This window comes from Canis lupus, chromosome 10 (assembly GCF_011100685.1).
Source record: "Canis lupus familiaris isolate Mischka breed German Shepherd chromosome 10, alternate assembly UU_Cfam_GSD_1.0, whole genome shotgun sequence".
Classification (NCBI taxonomy): Eukaryota; Metazoa; Chordata; class Mammalia; order Carnivora; family Canidae; genus Canis; species Canis lupus.
In genome coordinates, this window is record NC_049231.1 from 27,395,478 (window position 1) to 27,416,051 (window position 20,574).

Below are 20,574 nucleotides of genomic sequence, written 5' to 3' on the forward strand. Positions count from 1 at the left end.
AAAAAAAAAAAAAAAAAAACCCGTCTAGATTTACTACTCTTTGTGCAGGCTTTGGAGTAAGTTCTACCAAGATTCGGGTGTCGGCATTTCTTCCATTAGCTGTATTATGCCTAAAGGTGATGACCTCCACCAGTCTTGGCTTCCCCATCGGTAAAATGGGGTCATGAGGCCTGCAAGGTGGTGAGAAGTAATGAGATCACAGTGTGCACAACACCTGCACATGCTTGGCCCAGCTGTGGTGCTTTTCTGTTGTGTCCTCCGCCAACCCTCAGTGTTTTGGGATTTGCTATTGTCGGAGGATTTGGGTTTTTTGGGCCTGAGTGGGGGAGGGAGCTGGTTCTACCCTGAAAGCAGGTGCCCTGTCCAGCCTTTGCTGGGCGCTCAGGCCAAGTGTGTGTGTGTGTGTCCCCGTGATGCTGTGTCCTGCCAGCTCCTTCCTGGGCTCCCTTCTTACCGCTGTGGGGACAGCAGTGATTGTAGGGCCTCCCCAGCTGGCCTCGCTGGCTCCCTTTGTTCAAAGCTCTGGCCACATTCTTGTCACTGACGCCAGTGCCAGGGCCCAACTCCAGATGGCCTCTGCAGGTGGGGCTGGGCACGGCCTCCAGGCCCTGCTTTCCAGGATCAACCAAGGCAAGCCCTCTGTGGATGTGGCTGCAAGGCCCACAGCTTTTCTGGAGGTCCCGCCTCCTCTCCTCTTAGCGTCCTAAGGGGACAACCAGGAGAGTGGGGCCAGCTTTGTGAGGGCCTCGGGTCAGCAGCACAGGGTCTAGAAATGGCCAAGACCGTGTCCACTCTACCCCCACTGGCCCTGTGCCCCTGAGAGCTCCCTATTCTTAGTCTCCATTTCTCAGTCTAAATGGCAGGGGGTTGGAGGGGTGCTGTGTTCTGCACCTCCAGTCCAGCCAGGTCCCTGATTACATGTGTCTGTGTTGGTGTCTAAATGAGCCCCCATGTGACGGTGGTCACCCCTCTCCCCACCCAGGACTTCCCCAGGCCCCAGATCCCAGGCTGGCTCTCTCCAGGCCCTGTGCCGTGTCCCAGTTTGTTTTCCAGACTGCCCTCTCCTCCCACCCTGGGAGCCATTGTACCCTACCTGCTGGGTTACCTCTACTGCCCCTGCTCTGGTACTTTGCACTTAGGGTCACCCTTTGTTGCCCCCACAGAGGGTGAGCTGATCTCATCCAGGGCAGGGCTGGTTCAGCCGCTCTGGGCCCTAGTATGTGTCTGTTGATTGAATGAATGAGATGCTAGACAAATCCCAGCTCTGCCCCTGCAGACCTGTGACCTTGGGCCAGTTATTAACCTTTTCTGAGCCTTAGTAGTGGGAGTTAAGGGAGATCAGAGGGGAAGGCTGGTGGCTTTCTGACAGAACTTAGAGGCAGCGGAGGGGCCTTGTGGTGGTGGGAGCCTGTGGGGGCAGCCAGCCGTGGGCCACCCAGCCGTGGCAGCTTTCCAGCACTCTGCAGAGACCCGAAGGCTTTACCTAAGAGCGAGGCTCCTGCCCTGGGGAAGTTAGCGCAGAATATAGTCTCTGACCTTTGGTGTTTCAGTTTCTATATGTGTCAACTAGAGATATAAACAGTAGTCCTTGCAGGATGGCAGGGGAGTGCCAGGGGATAAAGGGCTCCCAACACCCTGCCCCTCCTCATCTCAGGGAAGATGTTCTCTTGGGCACCTCTCCTCTCTGCATGCATCCTCCGAATCATAAGTGCTGGAGGTCCTGTTTTCAGAGGGGTCACCATCAATCAGCTCTTCTCCGGACAGTACTCCTGGGTCTCCCTCGCCCCTCACGTCCTCTCCAGTCCTCTCCTAATGCCAGTGGGTCTGTACAAGGGCAGGGGTTGGGGGCAGGTTTGTCCCACAGGAGACATCCGATGAGGTCTGGGAACATTGTTGATCGTTTAAACTCAGGGAAGAGGGAGCTACCATTGGCAGCTAGTGGGTAGAAGTCAGAGATGCTGCTAAACATCCTACAACACACAGGACAGGCTCCGGATTCCAGTAGTGCAGAGGCTGAGGATCCCTGCAACAAGGCATCCATACCCAGCCCATGGAGTCTCAGGCTCACAGCCAAGACCTCAGCTTGGTATTTGAGACCCTTCTGAGCTCTCCTTTGCTCCCCTCTTGTGCCATCTTCTTCAGCTCCTTCCAGCTCTAGCTGCACCAAACCACTCAGGGTTCACTGCACCCCACTCCCGTTGGACCTTTTCGTGTGCTGTGACCTCTCTCTGGTACAGTGCTGCTCACACATCTGGAGCCTGTGCAGCCTTTTCTCCCACTGACCTGCGCGTGGTTAGGACACGGGCTCATGTCTGAAGCCCAGGGCCCACTACTTACTGAGCCCAACTTTCGTTGAGCACTGATTATGTGCCAGGCCCTGTGCTCAGCCTGGTGACACCTCAGAACAACCTCTCCCATACCACGTCCCACTGCCCCTCAGAAATGTGTGTGGCTCTCCCCACTGATGAGTGTCAACGTACCAGAACATTTTACAGTTGGCAAAGTACTTTTTCTCCAGTTGCTCACTGGAGTTGGTAATCTCTTTTCTTTGTAATTTTAATTTTATTTTACGGGGTTCAAAAATGAAAACACAAAACGAGAAACAAAACACAAAAACACACTGAGTGGAAGAAATCAGTCACAAAAAGACCACATATTGTATGATTTCCATCTAAGTGAAATGTCTGGAATAGACAGACCCATCGAGATGGTAGATGAGTGGATGTTGAACGAATCCTGAGGGGTACTAGGGTTTGGAGGTGGTGAGAATAGTCTAAAATTGGTGGTGGTATCGGTTACACAGCCTTGTGAATGAATATACTAAAAACCACTGAACTATATACACTTTAAAGAAGTAATTGTGTGCCATGTGAATTATATCCCAGCAAAGGTGTTGGGAAAAGTGGCAGTTGTATAACCTGGAGTCTAGTAAATGGTCCTCCCCTCCAGGGTTAGGGGTCTGAGTAGCCCTGCCTGGCCCTTACTGGTTTCTAGTGCTTCTTTCCAGTGTTTTCTTATGTAGATACAACTAAACACAGATCTGTATTATTTCCCCATCTTTTCATTTTTTTTTAAGCTAGAAAGAGCATAGAATACATACTGTTCTGTACTTTGCTTTTTCACTTCCTGTATCTTTGAGATCTTTCCACTTCTGCACAGAGAGAGTTTCCTCATTCTTTTTCCATTGTATTCTATGTTATTGATGGGCCATTCTTTATTTAACCAGGCCCCAGAATGATGGACATCTGGGCTGTGTCCAAGTTTTGTTGTTGCAAACAGCCCACAGTCAACAGCCAACAGCCTCATCCAGGCCCATTTTGCAAACACCAGGGTGCTGAGTGCACCCCTGAAGTCGGAGCTGGGTTCTCCAGTTCGGGGTGCCCCCTGTGCCGCAACCCTGCCACCAGACAGCACAGGTGTCTTACGGCAGAACATCTGCCAGTTATAGATGGGAGTGTACTTTGAGGACCATTTGTGTTTCTCTTACCAGAAGATTGAGCATCTTTTCATATGAGTACACCATTTTTATATTAGTGATTTCTTCTCTCCAGGTATCTATTCAAATCCTTTACCCTGTTTGCTTTGAGCCTTTGGTCCTTTTCCTAACAGATTAGCACTCTCAGCTCCTTGCTGCTGATAAGTTACAGGTATATTTCTTAGGACTTTGCTGCTGGTGTTTTTGTCAGGGAGAAGGGATTCCCTTTTTGGGTGGGACGGAGCCTTTTTTTTTTTTTTTTTTTTTTTTAATAGCCTGTGGATTTTAAATCAGGGATAAAAAGCCTTGCCTATCCCAAAGTTTGTAAGGCAGTTCTCTCTTCTTTCTTCTAATATCTCACTGTTTTCTTTTCATTAAGTGTTTTTCATTTTTGTTTTTTAAAGATTTATTTATTTATTCATGAGAGACACAGAGAAGGAGAGAGGCAGAGACATAGGCAGAGGGAGAAGCAGGCTTCTCGCAGGAGCCCAATGCAGGACTCGATCCCTGATCCTGGGATCATGACCTGAGCCAGCAGCCCAACAGCTGAGCCACCCAGGCGTCCCTTCTTTTTATTAAGTGTTGAGAAGATACAAAAGAATACATGTAACAGATACGCATGCTATTAGGTACCTTCTGCTGGAGGAGGACCTGCCTGTCACCTTGTAGGCCCCTGCTACCCCATTGCACTCCTCGTCAGCTTTCCCCTCCCAGAGAGAACCACCATCTGACAGTTGAAAATTGTTCCCTCCTGTTGAAGAGGTTTTACTGTTTGGACTTAATCCTATTCAGTGGAGGTGAATTTCACATAACAAAATTAACCATTTTTAAAATACACAGTTACATGGCCTTTGATACATTCCTATTGTTGTGCAACCACCATTCATACCTAGTTCCAAAACATTTTTCATCACCCCAAAAGAAAGCCCCTTGTGCATTAAGCAGGCACGCCCTCTTTCCCCTTCCCAGCAGTCTACTTCCGGACTCCACAGAGTTACCTATTTGGGACATTTCCTGTAATGGAATCATACAGGATTTGTGCTTTTGTGGGTCTGGCTTATTCATGTAGCACATTTGTAAGGTTCATCAATGTAACATGTGTGGTGGGTCCTTCATTCCTTCCAGTGGCTGAATAACATCCCGCTGTGGAGAGATGCATTCAGTTTGGCCACATGTCCTATTGCTGCACACTGGGTTGTCCTCACCTTGGGTCCTTAGGAATGGTGCTGCTCCTCGCTCTCTCGTACCAAGCTTTAAGATGCTGGGAGCCACCTAGCAGCCGCATGGAGTTGGTATCCATTACTTTGCACTGCCCTGTGGCCTTTTTCTCTCTGACTGCATTGCAGCTTAGCCATTCTGATGCTGGACATTTGGGTGGTTGGGGGTTGTGCTCCTTCTTGTACTCCTGGGGCTCACATGTTTCTGAAGGATACTTTACTCGGGAGTGGACTTGCTTGGGCAAGGCTATGTGTGTATTCAGTTCCACTAGGTAAATGCCAGCCTGGTTTTCAGAGTGGCTGCTAAGGTGCCTTGGCTCTTGATCTGGGGTTTTGAGTTCGAGCCCCACGTTGGATGTAGAGATTGCTTTAAAAAAAAAAAAAAAAGGGGGAAAGTGGCTGTGCTAACTTATGCCCCACCTTTTCTTTTTTCCACACAAGTTTTTGCTTCACTTGGGATTTCTCTTGGTGTGTGGTGTGAACTGTGGTGTCTTTTCTCAGCTGGCTAGCCCGTTGTTCCAAGGACGTTTATGGCAGAGGCTCATCTTTTCCATCCTTTCTCCTATCCTAAATTCTTCCAATGCTGGTGTTCTCTGGACCTGCTGTGTGTGTATGTGCTAAGGCTCCGCTGTTTGAGTTATTGCCACTATAGTTAGACCTGGGCCCTGTCTCATTCTAGCCCCCAGGCTTCTATCTCAGCCCCCTCGGTATTAGAGATGGGGAAACAGGCTAGGCACAGTTTGGATTTGGGTCTTCCTTGGGACTTCCTGAGACAGAGCCTTGCTCTGCCCCCTTCTCTCCTCCTCAGCCTGATATCCCACTGACCTCACTCCTCTCCAGCTCAGCAGCTCCCGCCCTCCAGGATAAAATTCTTTTTCCCCCGGATCTGTGGGCCTCCTGCAGCCCATCCCATCTCCCTTCACACCCGGCCTTCTTGCTGCATCATCCTGTGGCTCTGTGAAACGTCTGCAGATCCTCCGTCCTTCCCCTCCGCACTCCCACCCAAGAGGAGCTGGGTGCCTGCTCTGTGCCGGCAGCTGCTCCACTTCCCTTGGATATGGTGCTGGGCCCTTTGCTGCCTTTCCAGCCTTCCCCAAGGGGTGCTGAGCTGCTTAGGGGCAGACACTGAGTTAGCCGTGGCTTGGGGCCACCTGCCTGGCCGAGCATGACCCAGGTCTCTTGTGTCCCTCCTCCATCCCTGGTAGGTGCCAACATTGCCTCTGGTGAAGAAGTTGCCATCAAGCTCGAGTGTGTGAAAACGAAGCACCCGCAGCTGCACATCGAGAGCAAGTTCTACAAGATGATGCAGGGAGGAGGTGAGGGCTGGGTGGGGCCTGGGGGTGGAGCCTGAATAGCACTGGGTGGGGGTGGGTTGTGCACAAGGGTGTGTATGCGTGCATGGGGGTGGTGGGGGGCGGCCAACCTGACCCCTCATCTCTGGCCGTCAGTGGGAATCCCGTCCATCAAGTGGTGCGGAGCCGAGGGGGACTACAATGTGATGGTCATGGAGCTGCTGGGGCCCAGCCTCGAGGACCTCTTCAACTTCTGCTCCCGCAAGTTCAGCCTCAAGACGGTGCTGCTCCTGGCCGACCAGATGGTGAGTCCCTACCGTACCATTGGGCACAGGATACCAGCCCTGCCTCCTGCGACTGGAGGATGCCCCAGCAGGAGGCAGTGACAGGGACATAGGACAGGCTTGGTTCCTAGACCAGGACCAGGGACCTTGACCATTGGCTGTAGAATTGGGGGTAGGGGGGTCTTTTTTTTTTTTTTTTTAAGATTTTATTTTATTTATTCATGAGAGACATACAGAGGGAGAGGGAGAGACACAGGCAGAGGGAGAAGCAGGCCTCATATAGGGAGCCCCACGTGGGACTCAATCCCAGGTCTCCAGGATCAGGCTCTGGACTAAAGGCGGTGCTAAACTGCTGAGCCACTGTGGCTGCCCCATATAGCAGGGCTTTAAATGCAGATCTCTAGGCCTCCTGGGTTGGGCTCCTAGGGTAGGACCTGGGACCCTGCCCTCAGGTGATTCTAAAGCCAATGATCACACAATCTGGGCTGCACCCCAGTGTGTGACTGACTGTAGGTAATTGCTAAGCCTCTCTGAGCATCAGTTGTCTCATGTGGGAGTCTCTCCTTTGTTGTGGGGTCAAGAGGGACACTACACAGTGCCTGGACCAGAGCAGATACACGGCCCACTGATAAGCGGTCCTTGGGCCCTAAAGCCCTTTACAAACTCAGAGGAGGAAACCTTTTTAAAAATATAACATAGATGGGATCCCTGGGTGGCGCAGTGGTTCGGTGCCTGCCTTTGGCCCAGGGTGCAATCCTGGAGACCCTGGATCGAATCCCACGTCGGGCTCCCGGTGCATGGAGCCTGCTTCTCTCTCTGTCTGTGTCTCTGCCTCTCTCTCTCTCTCTCTGTGACTATCATAAATAAAAAAATATATATATATAACATAGAATTTTGGACTCAGAATGATACGTGGAGCTCTTGTTAGGCAGGGGTCTGGGTCTGCAGCTGGCCTGCAGAGTCTACAAACACTTGCAATTTGGGACTAAATGTGTGTGTGCAGAGGAGAGTTTGTCAGATTCTCACAGGATGTGACACTCAGTAAAGGTTTAGGAAATACTCTGCCAAGCCAGACGAAGCTGTTGACTTCCAGAAGCCTAAAACCCAGAGACAGGACTCGCTTGCCAGAGGACGTATTGTGTATACCCACATTCATTCAAGTTTCTGACATAATATTTAAAGGAAGGGTCTGTATGGTCCCCCTGACTCTGGTGTCTTTTGCAAGCTAGGAGACAAATCCTGTCTTTTGTTCCCTAGATCTGTCACCCCTGAGTTTAGGCTTCATTGGTCCTTCACCCTTTCCTCCCTTCCCCCACAATTTTGGTTGCCAGAACAGTCTTTGAAATGCCTCTCTAACTCCAGCTCCTCAAGTCTGGTGATGGTGTAGAGCCAGGCAGCAGTCTCTCCTGGCCAGGCCCAGATGCCTTACCAGGCTTCATCTCTAGATCTTGCCGTTAGCTTTCCAACCTTGCTGTCTGTCCCTGTTGCACAGCAGCCTCGGTGCGCTCCTTTCAGAATTCCTCTCTACGTCACTTCCTCCAGGAAGCCTTTTCTGACCTGCCCCTCAAAATCATCTTATGCAGTTGCGGAGACAGATCTTTCTCCCCTCCCCAGGGCAGGGACCACAGATGCCTCTTTTCTATTCCTACCACCCCTGCCCTCAGGCCCCAGTGCAGGGCCTGGCCCAGGGTGCCCTCCATGGACCACTTACTGAGTGACTTGCTGCTCCCTCCCCCAGATCAGCCGCATCGAGTACATCCACTCCAAGAACTTCATACACCGGGATGTCAAGCCTGACAACTTCCTCATGGGGCTGGGGAAGAAGGGCAACCTGGTGTACATCATCGACTTCGGCCTGGCCAAGAAGTATCGGGACGCCCGCACGCACCAGCACATCCCCTATCGGGAAAACAAGAACTTAACCGGCACTGCCCGCTACGCCTCCATCAACACCCACCTGGGCATCGGTGAGTGTGCAAGGCCCGGGAAGCCATGTGTGTGCACTCGTGGGCTTGCTGGCCAGGCTGCTCCCCCTCAGTTGTTGCCCCAAAGTTGGGTCTTTCAGGAGAAGAGCTATGGCATGGCAAGCACCTTAACATGCCTTGCTTTGCCCCCACAGCAGCCACATAGAGTGGGGGGGTGGGGGGCGGGGGCCGCACGCAGGCTCACAGGTGCAACAGAGGCCGCTCTGCATTGCACAGCTTAGAGAGGACCAGAGTCAGGTTCGAGCCTGGCCCTGTCTGTTGCCACACTTGTACCCTGTCCACAATGTGGGCTGGCGAGGAGGCAACAGGGTGCTTATTACATAGTTGTTGAATAAATAAGTACCTGCACTAGAGAAACTAGACCCAGATGGAGTAGGGAAAGCTTGGCCCCAGGCCTTTTTCTGTAGGAGGGATGATAACCCGTGTCTATTTGGGAGTTGCGGCTAGCCAGTGTGAGGGCTGGCGGGAGTCGGGGCAGTGCCTTTCAGTTGAGCATGTCCTGGAGGGAGAGGGTCCTAGTCCCCATTGGCGTGGAGCCCCAGTGGACCCTGCCCCTCACCCTGTCCTCGACTCCATGCAGAGCAAAGCCGTCGAGATGACCTGGAGAGTCTGGGCTACGTGCTCATGTACTTCAACCTAGGGTCCCTGCCCTGGCAGGGCCTCAAAGCAGCCACCAAGCGCCAGAAGTACGAGCGCATCAGTGAGAAGAAGATGTCGACACCGATTGAGGTCCTCTGCAAAGGCTACCCCTGTGAGTAGCCCAATGAGGGAAGCAGCCAGCTGGGGACCCGGACCCCCTGCAGGGGAAAACAAGGGGAAGACAAGGCCGCCCAGCTCACACTGGACCCCACTGCCCCGGTGCCAGAACGTTAGTCAGAGACTAGCTGTCCCTGCTCAGGCCCCTCTCCTGCCTCATCTCACAAGGGCTACATTTTAGGAAAGCTAGTTCTTCCTCGCCCTGCGAGCCTCCTTTACCACCCACACAGAACATGCCCGTTCTGACACTTTAGCTCACCACACATGGGGGAGGTTCCCTCCACCAAGCAAGTCTCCGTGACATCCATTGGGTGTCCTCTAGCTTAACTCAGTTCTGACATAGTCTGCCTGGAGGCGGCAGCAGATCACACAGGTTTTGGGGGCTCGATCTCACAAGACCACTCCCTCCCACCCCGCCAGATGGCCGGTCACAAGTCTGACTTGCTACCTGTGCTCTGAGTCTGACATTCCCAGCCCCTCTCCTTGGCTGAGATGAATTTGCTAGAGCGGCTCACAGGACTCGGGGGAACTTACTTGGTGTTCCACTTTATTAAAGGCTATGATACAGGATGTGGATGAACAGCCAGATGAAGAGATACATAGGGTGAGGTCTGGGAGGGACCCGAGCACAGGGGCTTCTGTCCCCATGGAGTTGGGGTGTGTCACCCTCCTGAATGGGGACGTGTTCACCAACCTGGAAGCTGTCCAAACCCCATCCTGTTGGGATTTTTATGGAGGCTTCTTCATGTAAACATAAGCGATTACTACATTTCCAGCCCTCTCCCTTCTAGAGAAGTGTGTGGGGGTGGGGCGGTGAAAATTCGAAGCTTCTAGTCATGGCTCGCTCTTGTGCGCAGCCCACCCTTCCAGGAGCCATTAGGAGCCCACCCAGAGTCGCCTTTTCAGAACAAAAGACGCTCCTAGTGCTCTTAGCGTTTGGAGATTTACAAGGGTTTTCGGAGCTCTGTGCAGGAATGGGGGCTGAGACCAGTATATATTTTTTACTAGCTCACAAGGGCTCTCCCCACCCCTGCTTTCTGGAGGAGGAAGTTTGCCTCCTGTGGCTAACGTCATGTTGGGAGTTCCCACTGTGCTCTTTACTGTCCTTTGGGTTTTGTGATCCCTCCGATCTGCCCTGTGCACGTGGTCCCCAGAATGATTGGCAAGAGCAGATAGAGCTGTGGCCTAAGACTGCGGTGCCAGCCAACTGCAAGGGAGCACTTGCTCATAATTCATGGCTCTTTGGTTCTAGTCAGGTCTTCCCAGGCTCTCCCCACCGACGTGCGAGGGTTTTAGCACTGTTAGAGGGACCGTAGTTCAGCTCTGTCATCATCTTGTTTCCTCTTAGATTGAAAGTATTTGTAGGGATAGTGGGTGAGTGGGTAGGACGACCTGGGCTACGGGGGCCCTGGGAGCCTAGGCTGGGCCTCACCTCGGCCTTTTCTGTGACCCCTGCCAGCTGAGTTCTCAACATACCTCAACTTCTGCCGCTCCCTGCGGTTCGACGACAAGCCTGACTACTCGTACCTGCGCCAGCTCTTCCGCAACCTCTTCCACCGGCAGGGCTTCTCCTATGACTACGTCTTCGACTGGAACATGCTCAAATTCGTGAGTCACCTGGAGGCCAAGGCGGGCTTGGGGGACTGGACGGGGAAAGCCCTGACTCATAAGGCCAAAGTGACCCTGTGGGGGGTGGGGCTCCCGAAAAATGGGAGTTATGACCTGGACAGTGCCAGCGACGTCGCTGGGGTCCCGGAGTCCCCACGATCTCCCCTCTGCAGCCTCATCTGTGCTGACAGCACGTGCTGCTGTGGTCAGCAGGGCCTGGGCAGGGCACCACCTCCCGCCAGGCCCAAGAGGACCTGGCTGGGCCTCGAGTCCCTCCTCGGTGCCCTCGGCGGGGCGTGGATGGCGCTGGCGGGCCCCCCGGCTGTCCTGATCGTTGCCTACACCACCCTGCTCTGGTTGTTCTGCACATCCCAGGCGGCTGCCTTCAGCGTGGCTTCTCTGGCCAGCCTCGACCCGTTCATTGTGGTTTCTTTCTTCCTGGTCATGGGACCCTGGGTCTTGTTAGGCGGTTGCTCTGTCTCCCTCTTTTAAAGGTCTTGGGGGGGGTGGGGGGTGGGGAGGAGCGTTCGTCAGCTGTGCCCGGAGCTCCGGAATCTGTGAAATTGTGTGTCTCGTTTCACATCTCTTCTGGAAAAGGGGGCTTCCTCGAGTCAGGCTCAGCCCCGTGACAACGAAGCCATTGCGCTGCCCTGCCCCCGCCCCCGTCCCTGGGCCGGGCCCACGTACTCACCCTCCTACTGGTAAGGACCCACCAAGGCCTGGCCTTTCCGAGATTTACCGCTTGGCCGGGCAAGCACAAGAGGCTGAGCCTCTGCTGTGCTCTCTGTCCCTTCCAGGTGCCCGGCGCCCCTGGGCACCCAGGGCCCTCCAGATAGGCCTGTGGAGGAGGTGGAGGAGCTGCCCCCCCAAAACTACTGGCCTGTGGTCTGGACTCCGGGGCCCCAGTTCTGACGTCACCAGGTGTGTCTGCGCCCATCGGGGCCAGGCCTGAGGAGGTGTCCCTTGGCGTTGGTGGGGTGCGGTGGAGAGGGAGTGGTGGAGAAGGCCCTCCCGTGAGATTCTTGGGGACGAATCAGCTGCCTGATGAACAGAGCCTGAAGGAGGGATGACGTTCACTGCCCTGGAGGGCCTGGTGGGAACGGGCACTGGGAGCAGCCTCAGCAAGACCCCGACGGTGGCCTCTCTGTTGCACCTGAACTCATTAAACGCCCCCAGCCTGTATCGCACTTCATGCTGGTGTGCCTCTCCTTTTGTGGTGGATGCCAGATGCTCAGGACCCGAGGGCTTATCCTCTTGGACACTGGGGTCAGCACTTGGTCTGGCGCCCCTCTTCTCTCTCGGCTTGGGGCAGTACTGTTCCCTGAGGAGTTTGACAGGTCAGGCAGAGAACATCAGTCCCACGGGCCAAGGGACCTGAGGGGTGGGGGTGGGCAAAGGGCAGTGGGGCACCTTTCACCCCAGACCTTCCAGCTGGGAGTGTGGCCAGGGGCCAGGGGCCAGCTCTTCTCACCAAAGGGCGTTCACTGCTCAAGGCATCTGGACATCTGTGTAGAAAATTTTTCCCGGGCCTGCTGTGGGGATGGGCTTGGCCCTTCCTCTCAGTGTAGCTCCAAGAAACGGGTGTTATGTTGTCTAGGCTTGCACCATGCAGTATGGTAGCCACTGGCTACGTGTGGCTAATTTTAATTAAAAGGAATCAAAGCTGAAAATGTAGTTGCTCACTTGCATTTGCTACATTTCAAGTTGTCAGGAGCCACATGTGTTTGCTTAATGGCTACCACGTCCAATAAGGCAGACATGAACATTTCCATCATCACGGAAAGTTCTGTGGGACAGTGGTACTCTAGATGGGTTCTCACAGAACCTCTCATGGGACCATCCAGCTGACAAGATCTCATCTCAACCCAGGCCAAGAGCACCCCCCACCCACCCATGGCTGGTACTCTGACCCCTTCCTGGGGTTCCCTCTGAAGCAGGCTCTAGAGTCAGAAGCTGAGCAGAGGTGCCACCAGCCTTATTCTGCATCTCTGACTTGAGGGTCCTGGATGGGATCCCTGGGCGCCTTTGACCCCATCACCACCACGGTGAACTCCACCGTCTCTACCTGCCTGTTGGCGGAAGCATCTGACATGTGATATGGGGACCGTCCATGCCTTCACCCCAAGGCCAGGCCCCTGGTGCCATTACCAGCACCGCCCTACAGACGGGACCCCACGCCAGGCACCAAGGGCTACGGACTCCTGCCAGAAGGATTGCACCCTTGACAGAGCTTCTCTCCGTGAAGTGGCCACCCCATTCGGTGTCAGGGCCCTGGAGCCCCCGGATCCCTGGAGCTCGGGACATTGCTGTCGGCACCCACAACCCCTGTATTCCGAGGTCCACCCAGCAGGCCAGCAGGAGACTCAGTGTAGCCAAGGACAGGGGTCCGCACGACAGAGGTGGATTCTTGTGTGACTTTGATGTTGATCTTTTGTGTTTTCTGTGGGCAAATAAAAGCCAAGAAACCTCCCCGGTGTGCATTTCTTGAGGCGTTACTGGTTGGATGGAAACGTGCGTGGAGAGTAGTTCCTGCTCTGGGCTGGCCTTGACCTGAGCCTGCTGGGGTCACAGGGGCAGGGGCTCCAGCTGTCTGCTTCAGTGGCTTACCTCAGGGCTGCAGCCCTCAGAGTGGACCACGTGGCTCACCAGCCTCAGTTGGCCCAGGCCAGGGATGAGCCCTGCCCACAGTGCTCTTAGCACAGGCTTGCTCTGGTCCTGCCTGGCTGAGTGGCTCGCTGCCATCCTATCAGGGCTGAGTGGAGCCTGGGGTGGCGGGGGTGGGGGGATGCGGGGACGGGGACTGGAGTCAGAGGCAGAGCCCTGGTGGTCAGGCCTGCCTGGACAGGCTTGTGGGCGGAAGGGCCAGGGGTGTGCTTCTCAACTAACTCTTCTGGGGCTGCAGAGTAGGACTGGGCAGCAGAGGCCCGGATTCAAGCCCTGGCTCTGCCCTGAGCTATGTGACCCCACATAGGTCATGAGAGCTCTTGGGGCCTTGATTCCTCACTAGGATTCATGGATCATTCTGATCCCTAGCTGCCCATCTCTGGAGTTGCTTAAAGGCAAGGGTCACCTCCAGCCCTCATTTCCCAAGGACAGCAGAGCCTTCTCAGCCAGTTCCCTGGGCGAGGCACAGGGTTGCAGGAGCCTGTACCCCCTGGCCCGTGAACAGGCCCCCCACTCAGCCTGCAGCTCTCTCCTCCACAGATGCGGCCCCCCTCATGCCAGCCCCCCGCCCTTCCCTGTGGACGACCCCAGGACCAACTAGGTAATGCGGCTAGGTGCCGCTCCCGTGCCATGCTCCTCTCTCTGAGCCTTTCTCCTTTCCTCCTTCACTGGGGTGGCAGCGGCTGGAGGGCAGGCCTGGGGGGCTCACGGAACCCTTCCACCCCAGCCTGCCCATCAGGCCTCTTTTTTCTCCACGGGGCATCTGGCCATTCTTCCTTGAGCTTCCCCTGAGCTCCTCTCTTGTCTCAGGGCCACCCCTGCCTGCCCCCCAGCACCTGCCAGATGTCATTGCCAGGTCCAGGGACAGGAGAAGAACAGCCTTTGATGAGGTCCTCCAGCTGTCGCTCTGGTTCAAGTCCTGGCCCTGCCTCTAGCTGTCCTTGTTACTCCTTCCCTGGGTCTCTGAACACCTGCCCTGCTTGTTTGGAAACTCGGAGGAGCTGAGGGCTTCTGAACACAGTAGGGGCCCAGGTTGGGAGCGTCAGGGAGTGCCCTTGCACACTCTGGGGCTTTGTTCCTCCCAGCTCTGCCTTAGCCCCTTGAGACCAGGGCAGAGTGACCTTGCTCTGCTTCTCAGACCCAGCTACCTCCTTCCTCTGGGCGGTTGTGTGGCTCTGTTTCTCTGTCCTGTGTGATCGTGGGTCATTTCTAGGCCTCGGGCTCCTTGCCTTGTGGGGAGGAGGTTGGGCCAGAGGGTTTCTGAGCCGTGTCTTCCCCAGGTGCCCACTCGGCCTCCCTCCCCATGCTCTGCCTGGCGGGAGTGCTGGATCTCAGAGCCCCCTGAGCTCTCAGGGCTGACCAGGTCTTCTCTCACCCCAACAGGGCGCGGCCCGGAACCCCGAGGATGTGGACCGGGAGCGGCGAGAACACGAGCGCGAGGAGAGGATGGGGCAGCTCCGGGGTTCCGCGACCCGGGCCCTGCCCCCTGGGCCACCCACGGGGGCCACCGCCAACCGGCTCCGCAGTGCTGCCGAGCCCACAGCTTCCACCCCAGCCTCCCGCATCCAGCAAGCTGGTGAGCAGGGACCTTGGGCGGTGGCTGGGCCTGGGAATGGGGGCGGCCGGGGACCTGGGCGCTGAGGGTGGCCTCCCCCTGCCTCCCACCCTCTAGGCAACACTTCTCCCAGGGCGATCTCACGAGTCGACAGAGAGAGGAAGGTGAGCATGAGACTACACAGGGGTGCGCCCGCCAACGTCTCATCCTCCGACCTCACTGGGCGGCAAGAGGTCTCCCGGATTTCAGCCTCACAGGTGAGCTGCACCCACGCCAGCCCCACTGTACCTCACCGCTGCACTGGAGGGCTGTAGTCTGGAGGGAATCGGGCTCGAGCTTCTGTTCTTACCTCCCCGATGACTTTGGAGCAGCCCCCTTTGTTGAGCAGAAACTTGGCTTCATTTAATCTTCTGAGTGGGTTTAGCCCCACTGAGCAAAGAGGAAACTGAGGCTCAGAGAAGTAGCTTGCCCCCCAGCAGATGGTGATCTGGGATCCCCCCTTTACTACCAAGGCCCAGCCCGGGTGGGCCGCAGGGAGCTCACAGAGGAGGGGCTGATGGTCCCTGCCATTGGGAAACCCCCTTCCCCTCAGGTCCTGCTCAGCACAGGATTTGAGGGATGGTCAGATTCTGCTGGTGGCCCCACTTGGGGCCCTGTTTGGACTAGGAAAGTCAGGAAGGAGGAGTCTGTGGTTGCCCGGGGATGGTGTCTTGGCAGAGGTGGGCAGGAGACCTGCTTTGGTCCTTCTGCCTGAGGTGGGTGAGCCTCAGGACGGGCCACAAGCTGCGAGTCTGATGGCCCCGACTTGCGGTGGGTCTAGAGCTGGCTGCTTTGCCTCTGGGCAGCGTGCTTGTCTACACAGCAGCCACGTCCTAGGGTCATTGAGATCACATACCCCTTACCTTGGCTCCAGGGGCGGGGGGGGGAGGGCATGGAGTTTCACACTGCCATCATTAGCTCCTTATCCCTCTCCACCTCTGTGCCTCTCCTCCCAAAGACAAGCGTGCCATTTGACCATCTCGGGAAGTGAGGAGGAGCCACCATCGGACCAGTATTTGCTTAGGTGAGTCAATATCTGCTGCAGAGGCAGCCCAGCCAGGCCTAGAAACACCCGTGGCCCCAGGAGGGAGATGAGTATATGTAATGGAGTGGTGGGGGGGGAGTGGCAGGGATCCCCCAAATGCAAAGCTCCCAAAAGAATTTACCTTGGAGCTACCTGACTCAGGCTCTGAGTAGGCCCAGCCCACCCCAGCTAATTTCTGCTGGAGAACCCTTCCTCTGCCCTCACTCAGGTCAGTTCTCCATCCTGCCCCACCTTGCCTTAAAACAATCTGCAAAGTTAGTTCTTAGCGGAGACAGCCCTGGGGCCCACACCCTGACAAGCTCCCCCAGGGTTTCAGTCCTTCCTCCCCTGGGCTGTTAAACTCGTCATTCACACAAAGCACTTAGAATGGGGTCATAGATTTAGGAGTTTCTCTGCTATAAGAGAAGGCCCTTGGTGGCCACCATGAGCCCTCTGGCCAGTGTGAACCTTGATGAGATTTCCATGGCCACATGCGGGCTTGAGGTGCTGAACAGCAGGTCTCTGCTCTGGGGCCCAGCTTGGGGAAGCAGAGGTTCTGTGGGGGTCGGTGGAGGGGACATGCTGATGAGCTCCCTGGGGAATCTGTACATTTTAGGGGGCTTCACCAGCTTGGCCTCAAACCAGGACATCCTGAGCATGATTTACTTTGCAGAAATTCATTCCACAGGTAGAGCTGGGATATAAGTAGGGCTTACCTATGCCAACTCTCAGGTCCAAGAACCAGTCCTTCTATTCTTTCTATGGGGTGGGGGTGAGGGGCCGAGGTGTGTCTGCTTACCAGGAGGACAGAGGAGGGAGAGAGATTGTGTTCTTCTGATGAACATGGAGCACCTGCTCTGTCCCCGGAGAGGGACCGGCTCAAAGCCTGGGGACAAGAGAGTGGGAACTGCATGTGGTCTTGTGGATGGGTGGCCAGAGGCAGACGTGCACCTCATCTGTTTTCTCTCCCCCTTCTAGTGTCTTCACTGTATTTTCTTTTAAAAAACAACAACAAAAAGATGGGGAAAAAAACCACTCAAAAGAACAAAAAGAAAAAAACCCAGCATAAAACCGACGATGGATTTTGTTTCTTTTATTTTTTTCCTCTTTTTTTTTCTTTTCTTTCTTTTTCCTTTTTCCTTTTTCCTTTTTTTTTTTTTTTTTTTTTTTGCCAATGGCAAGAAGATGGGATGCTTTCAGCACAGAGGATTCTTGTCCCTATGCATTTCCCACTGTCCACAACCTTCAGGCTGCCAAATGCTCCCCAGACACTGGGCTACAGGAGCCAGACGCCATGGCCCCGCCCCAGCCAACACAGACACCGGCTGGAAGGGGCTGTCTCTCTGCTGGAGATGCAGCTGGTCCTCACGGGCCGGGCCATCAAGAGGTGGCCCGAGGAACTGGGGGAAAGGTTTGGTTGGTGGGAGGCAGATCCCACTGGGTGCTCTTGAGCCTCAGGACCCCAGGAGACATGCACAGCCCCAATTGCCCTGAAATGACTGTGGCTGAATTCCTGCGTTGGGCTTTTTCCAATGTCCCCTGAGCGTTTGGGTCTCTTCTTTGCCTCTCCAAGAAGACTTTGAGGAATGGGTGGCGAGGTGCTGGGGGCTGCGATTCCTCGTGTGCGTGTGTGTCTGTGTCTGTAGCTCCCGGGACAGCGGGTGCCCCGCTCCACCTGCCAGGCCGAATTTCTATTCTTCTAACAAGGACATGGGGGTAGGCAGTGACTCCCATGTCCCTCAAGGGCAGAGGGCCCTTGCCACTCCCGACCCCCAACTGTCATCAGCCTGTGGCAGCCCCCACCTCCCCTTCTGGGTCTTAGGGCAGAATCCATGGAGACTACTTCCAGAAAGCATCCGGCTCCTGGGTTATAAATTAATTCTCCAGTCCCGAGGCACCTGGGGCCCCACCCTCCCTGGGTTCTGCCTCTTGAGGAGCAGCCTGGGGTCAGGGCTGGGCCCTGGATTTATCCACTCCTCCTAGGTAACACCCATTTTTACTTTATTTTTGTTTGTTTTTCTCCGTGTGTGTGTGTGTGTGTGTGTGTGTGTGTGTGTGTGTGTATTTCCTAATTTATTTACCTCTTTTCCCCCTTTTTTTCTTTTTCTTTTTTTTTTTTTTAATTAAAGAGCAAAGCTTTTTATTACTTTGTAATTTAAAAAACTGAAAAAAAAATACTGAAGAACTTTGGGGGGAATTTTGTACTTTTTTCCTGTGTAAATATTGGACTTTTTTGAGCTTTATTGTGGTTGTTAATTTGAAGTAATAAAGTAGAAAAGGATAAAGTGACATGGGCAGCCCTTGGTCCACCTCTTTGCACTGGGGGCTTCTCCCCAGCAGGCCTGGGGGGTGTGTAGCAGAGGTGACTCCCCCTGGGCATTGATCAGCACCTCCCTCGGGTTATTTTAAACCAGTGTTTGACAACAGCTGGTGCCTCATTCAAGAGCAGATTCTGACTCCAGAGGGGACTGAGGTTTCTCATCCTCACAGGATCCAGGTGACCACTGGCCCAGGACCACACTGCATAGGACCACACTGCATAGGACCACACTGCAAGTCTCAAAGCAAAGCACTCTTCACAAGATGATCTTATTCACATAGGAATTGTGAGTGCGGCCCTATTTATCTCCCCACCTTCAGATGCAGAAATGGTGCATAAGTAAAATAACCTGCCCAAGGTCACACAGCCAGCTCTCCAGCAGTGAAACCAGGATTCGAACCCTGCCGCTGGCCAGGGAGCCCTATGAGTGAGGGAGGGTCCCTGAGGCCCGTTCTGGTGCTGACTCTGCACCAGTGCCCATGGGCAATGCTTCCTTTGGGCTAGCCTTGATAAAGGAGCAGCCCTCGGCCTTGCATTCCTGTGTCTCACTGGCTTCAAGAAGAATCTGTCAGTTTACCTTTATCCAACACTTTACTTTCCAACTTCTCATTAACCCAAGAGCCAGTATTGCCATAATCAACCTGCAAGGCAAGAGCAAAGCCAGCTGACGGCCCAGTCAGTCTGGGGAGAGGGTGAGGGCTCTGAGAGGTTGGTTCCCCAGGAGTGTTCTGAAGTCCTCGGCATAGCTCATATCCCCAGAATTAAGGTCCCTTCAGGGCTAGCATTTGAAGACCCTGGGACCCCATAGCCTGGCTCGGGCCTGGGGAAGGGTCTCCTGCTGCCCCTCCATGGAAGGCTTAGGCAAAGCTGGGTTCTAATTCACAACCATCAGAGAGGGGAGTGTGTTACTCAAAGCCAAGGAATACCAGAAGGCCTGAAAGTATGGGCAGTGCCCCAGAGCCAAGCACAGGAAAGCCTGTCTGGGAGAGTTAGTGACCCCACCCCCCAGCTCTCCATGTGCTCCCCTCAGGACCTTTCAGGGAGCGAATCTGACCTCAAAACAGTAAGTGGCATAACCGACTACAGGCTCTGAGGGAAAATAGAAGGAGCTCATCTTTTTTGAAAGTCTTATATACATACTTCTGCAGCGAAAATCTTAGTGCCTAGTAACACTAATGTATTAAAATTACAATTTTAATATTACTAGTAAACATACCTATGGGGTAAAGAGGTGTTTTTACAGTTTGGGGGGTTTTCTTGTCCTTGGAATATATCTCACTAAGGGTGCACTGTCCGAGTACAGTGCCCAGAAGTAATGTGAAATCATTCTTTTCTCTGTGGTTATTGTATTGATTTTAATAATGAGTGAGTACTCCCCCACCCCATCCCAGTGTTTTCATTTACTTTTTTGGAGATGTTACATATCTGAAAGTCAAACTATATGAAACATTATAATCAGAGACTCACTCCTGTTCCTGGCCCGCCACCCTTTCTCCTCCTACCCATGATCCTCACTGGTCTCTCGTTCATTCTTCCTCTGTTTCTTACTTGGCGAGCTAATGTACATGGGAGTGGGTGGTGGCTGACAGTCTCTGAGGAAGTGACATTTAGCTGAGGCTAGAGGTGACCAGGATGTGTCAACCATGCAAACAGTTTATTAAGTACACCAAATAATCACCCAGAAACTTTGCCAACATGCCACTTGATGAATCATTTTCATTCATGCAACAAACAAACATTGACTAGGCTTGTATGGGTGCCAGGGATGCCAGGTGCTGGGCTGAGGAAGAGTGGATTGCAGGGGTGAGGGTAGGGAAGATGGGGCTGGAGTCCAGAGGGCCAGCTTGGCTCCTCTGTGACCTTGGGTGTTGTCTGGGTCCTGGCTTTCTCCTCTGTAAAATGGGGGTGATAATACCTGCTTCAGAGGGTGGCGGGATTAAATAAGACCACAGAAGAATGAAAGGGCTGAGATAATTGAGGGCTTTCCATGCCACGCCTGGTTCCCAACCCTTTGCTCATAATAATCTATGAGGTTGGTATATAATGATGCCCATTTTATAGGTGAGGACATTGAAGCACAGAGAAACCTGCTTGGCTCCGTGGCCGATGCCTTTAGCCTCCATGATAGGCACTGTGTAAGTGCTTAGTAACGGTAACTATACATTTCATTTTTTAAAAATTATTTATTTATTCCTGAGAGACACAGAGAGAAAGAGAGGCAGAGACACAGGCAGAGGGAGAAGCAGCCTCCATGCAGGGAGCCTGACGTGGCACTCGATCCCCGGTCTCCAGGATCACACCCTGGGCTGAAGGCGGCGCCAAACCGCTAAGCCACCAGGGCTGCCCAACTATACA

At 54.1% G+C, this 20,574-nt stretch overlaps 1 protein-coding gene across 10 annotated transcripts in view; it reads left to right on the plus strand.

The window, feature by feature from the left end:
* Window positions 1-16,924, plus strand: part of CSNK1E (casein kinase 1 epsilon) — a 32,543-nt gene extending 15,619 nt beyond the window's left edge. For 8 of the 10 annotated variants that reach the window (XM_038550598.1, XM_038550600.1, XM_038550601.1 and 5 more), the window contains 10 exons: window positions 5,898-6,008; window positions 6,141-6,289; window positions 8,007-8,235; window positions 8,834-9,004; window positions 10,469-10,617; window positions 13,822-13,882; window positions 14,665-14,857; window positions 14,954-15,093; window positions 15,834-15,899; window positions 16,878-16,924. In XM_038550598.1, coding sequence (XP_038406526.1) covers window positions 5,898-6,008; window positions 6,141-6,289; window positions 8,007-8,235; window positions 8,834-9,004; window positions 10,469-10,617; window positions 13,822-13,882; window positions 14,665-14,857; window positions 14,954-15,093; window positions 15,834-15,850 — 1,220 coding nt within the window. In that variant the 3' untranslated portion in view covers window positions 15,851-15,899; window positions 16,878-16,924. Of the gene's footprint in view, window positions 1-5,897; window positions 6,009-6,140; window positions 6,290-8,006; window positions 8,236-8,833; window positions 9,005-10,468; window positions 10,618-11,214; window positions 11,319-11,414; window positions 13,087-13,821; window positions 13,883-14,664; window positions 14,858-14,953; window positions 15,094-15,833; window positions 15,900-16,877 lie in introns of those variants that run through there. The other 2 variants (XM_038550606.1, XM_038550607.1) reach the window with 2 other exon arrangements.
* Window positions 16,925-20,574: the final 3,650 nt, after the last annotated feature.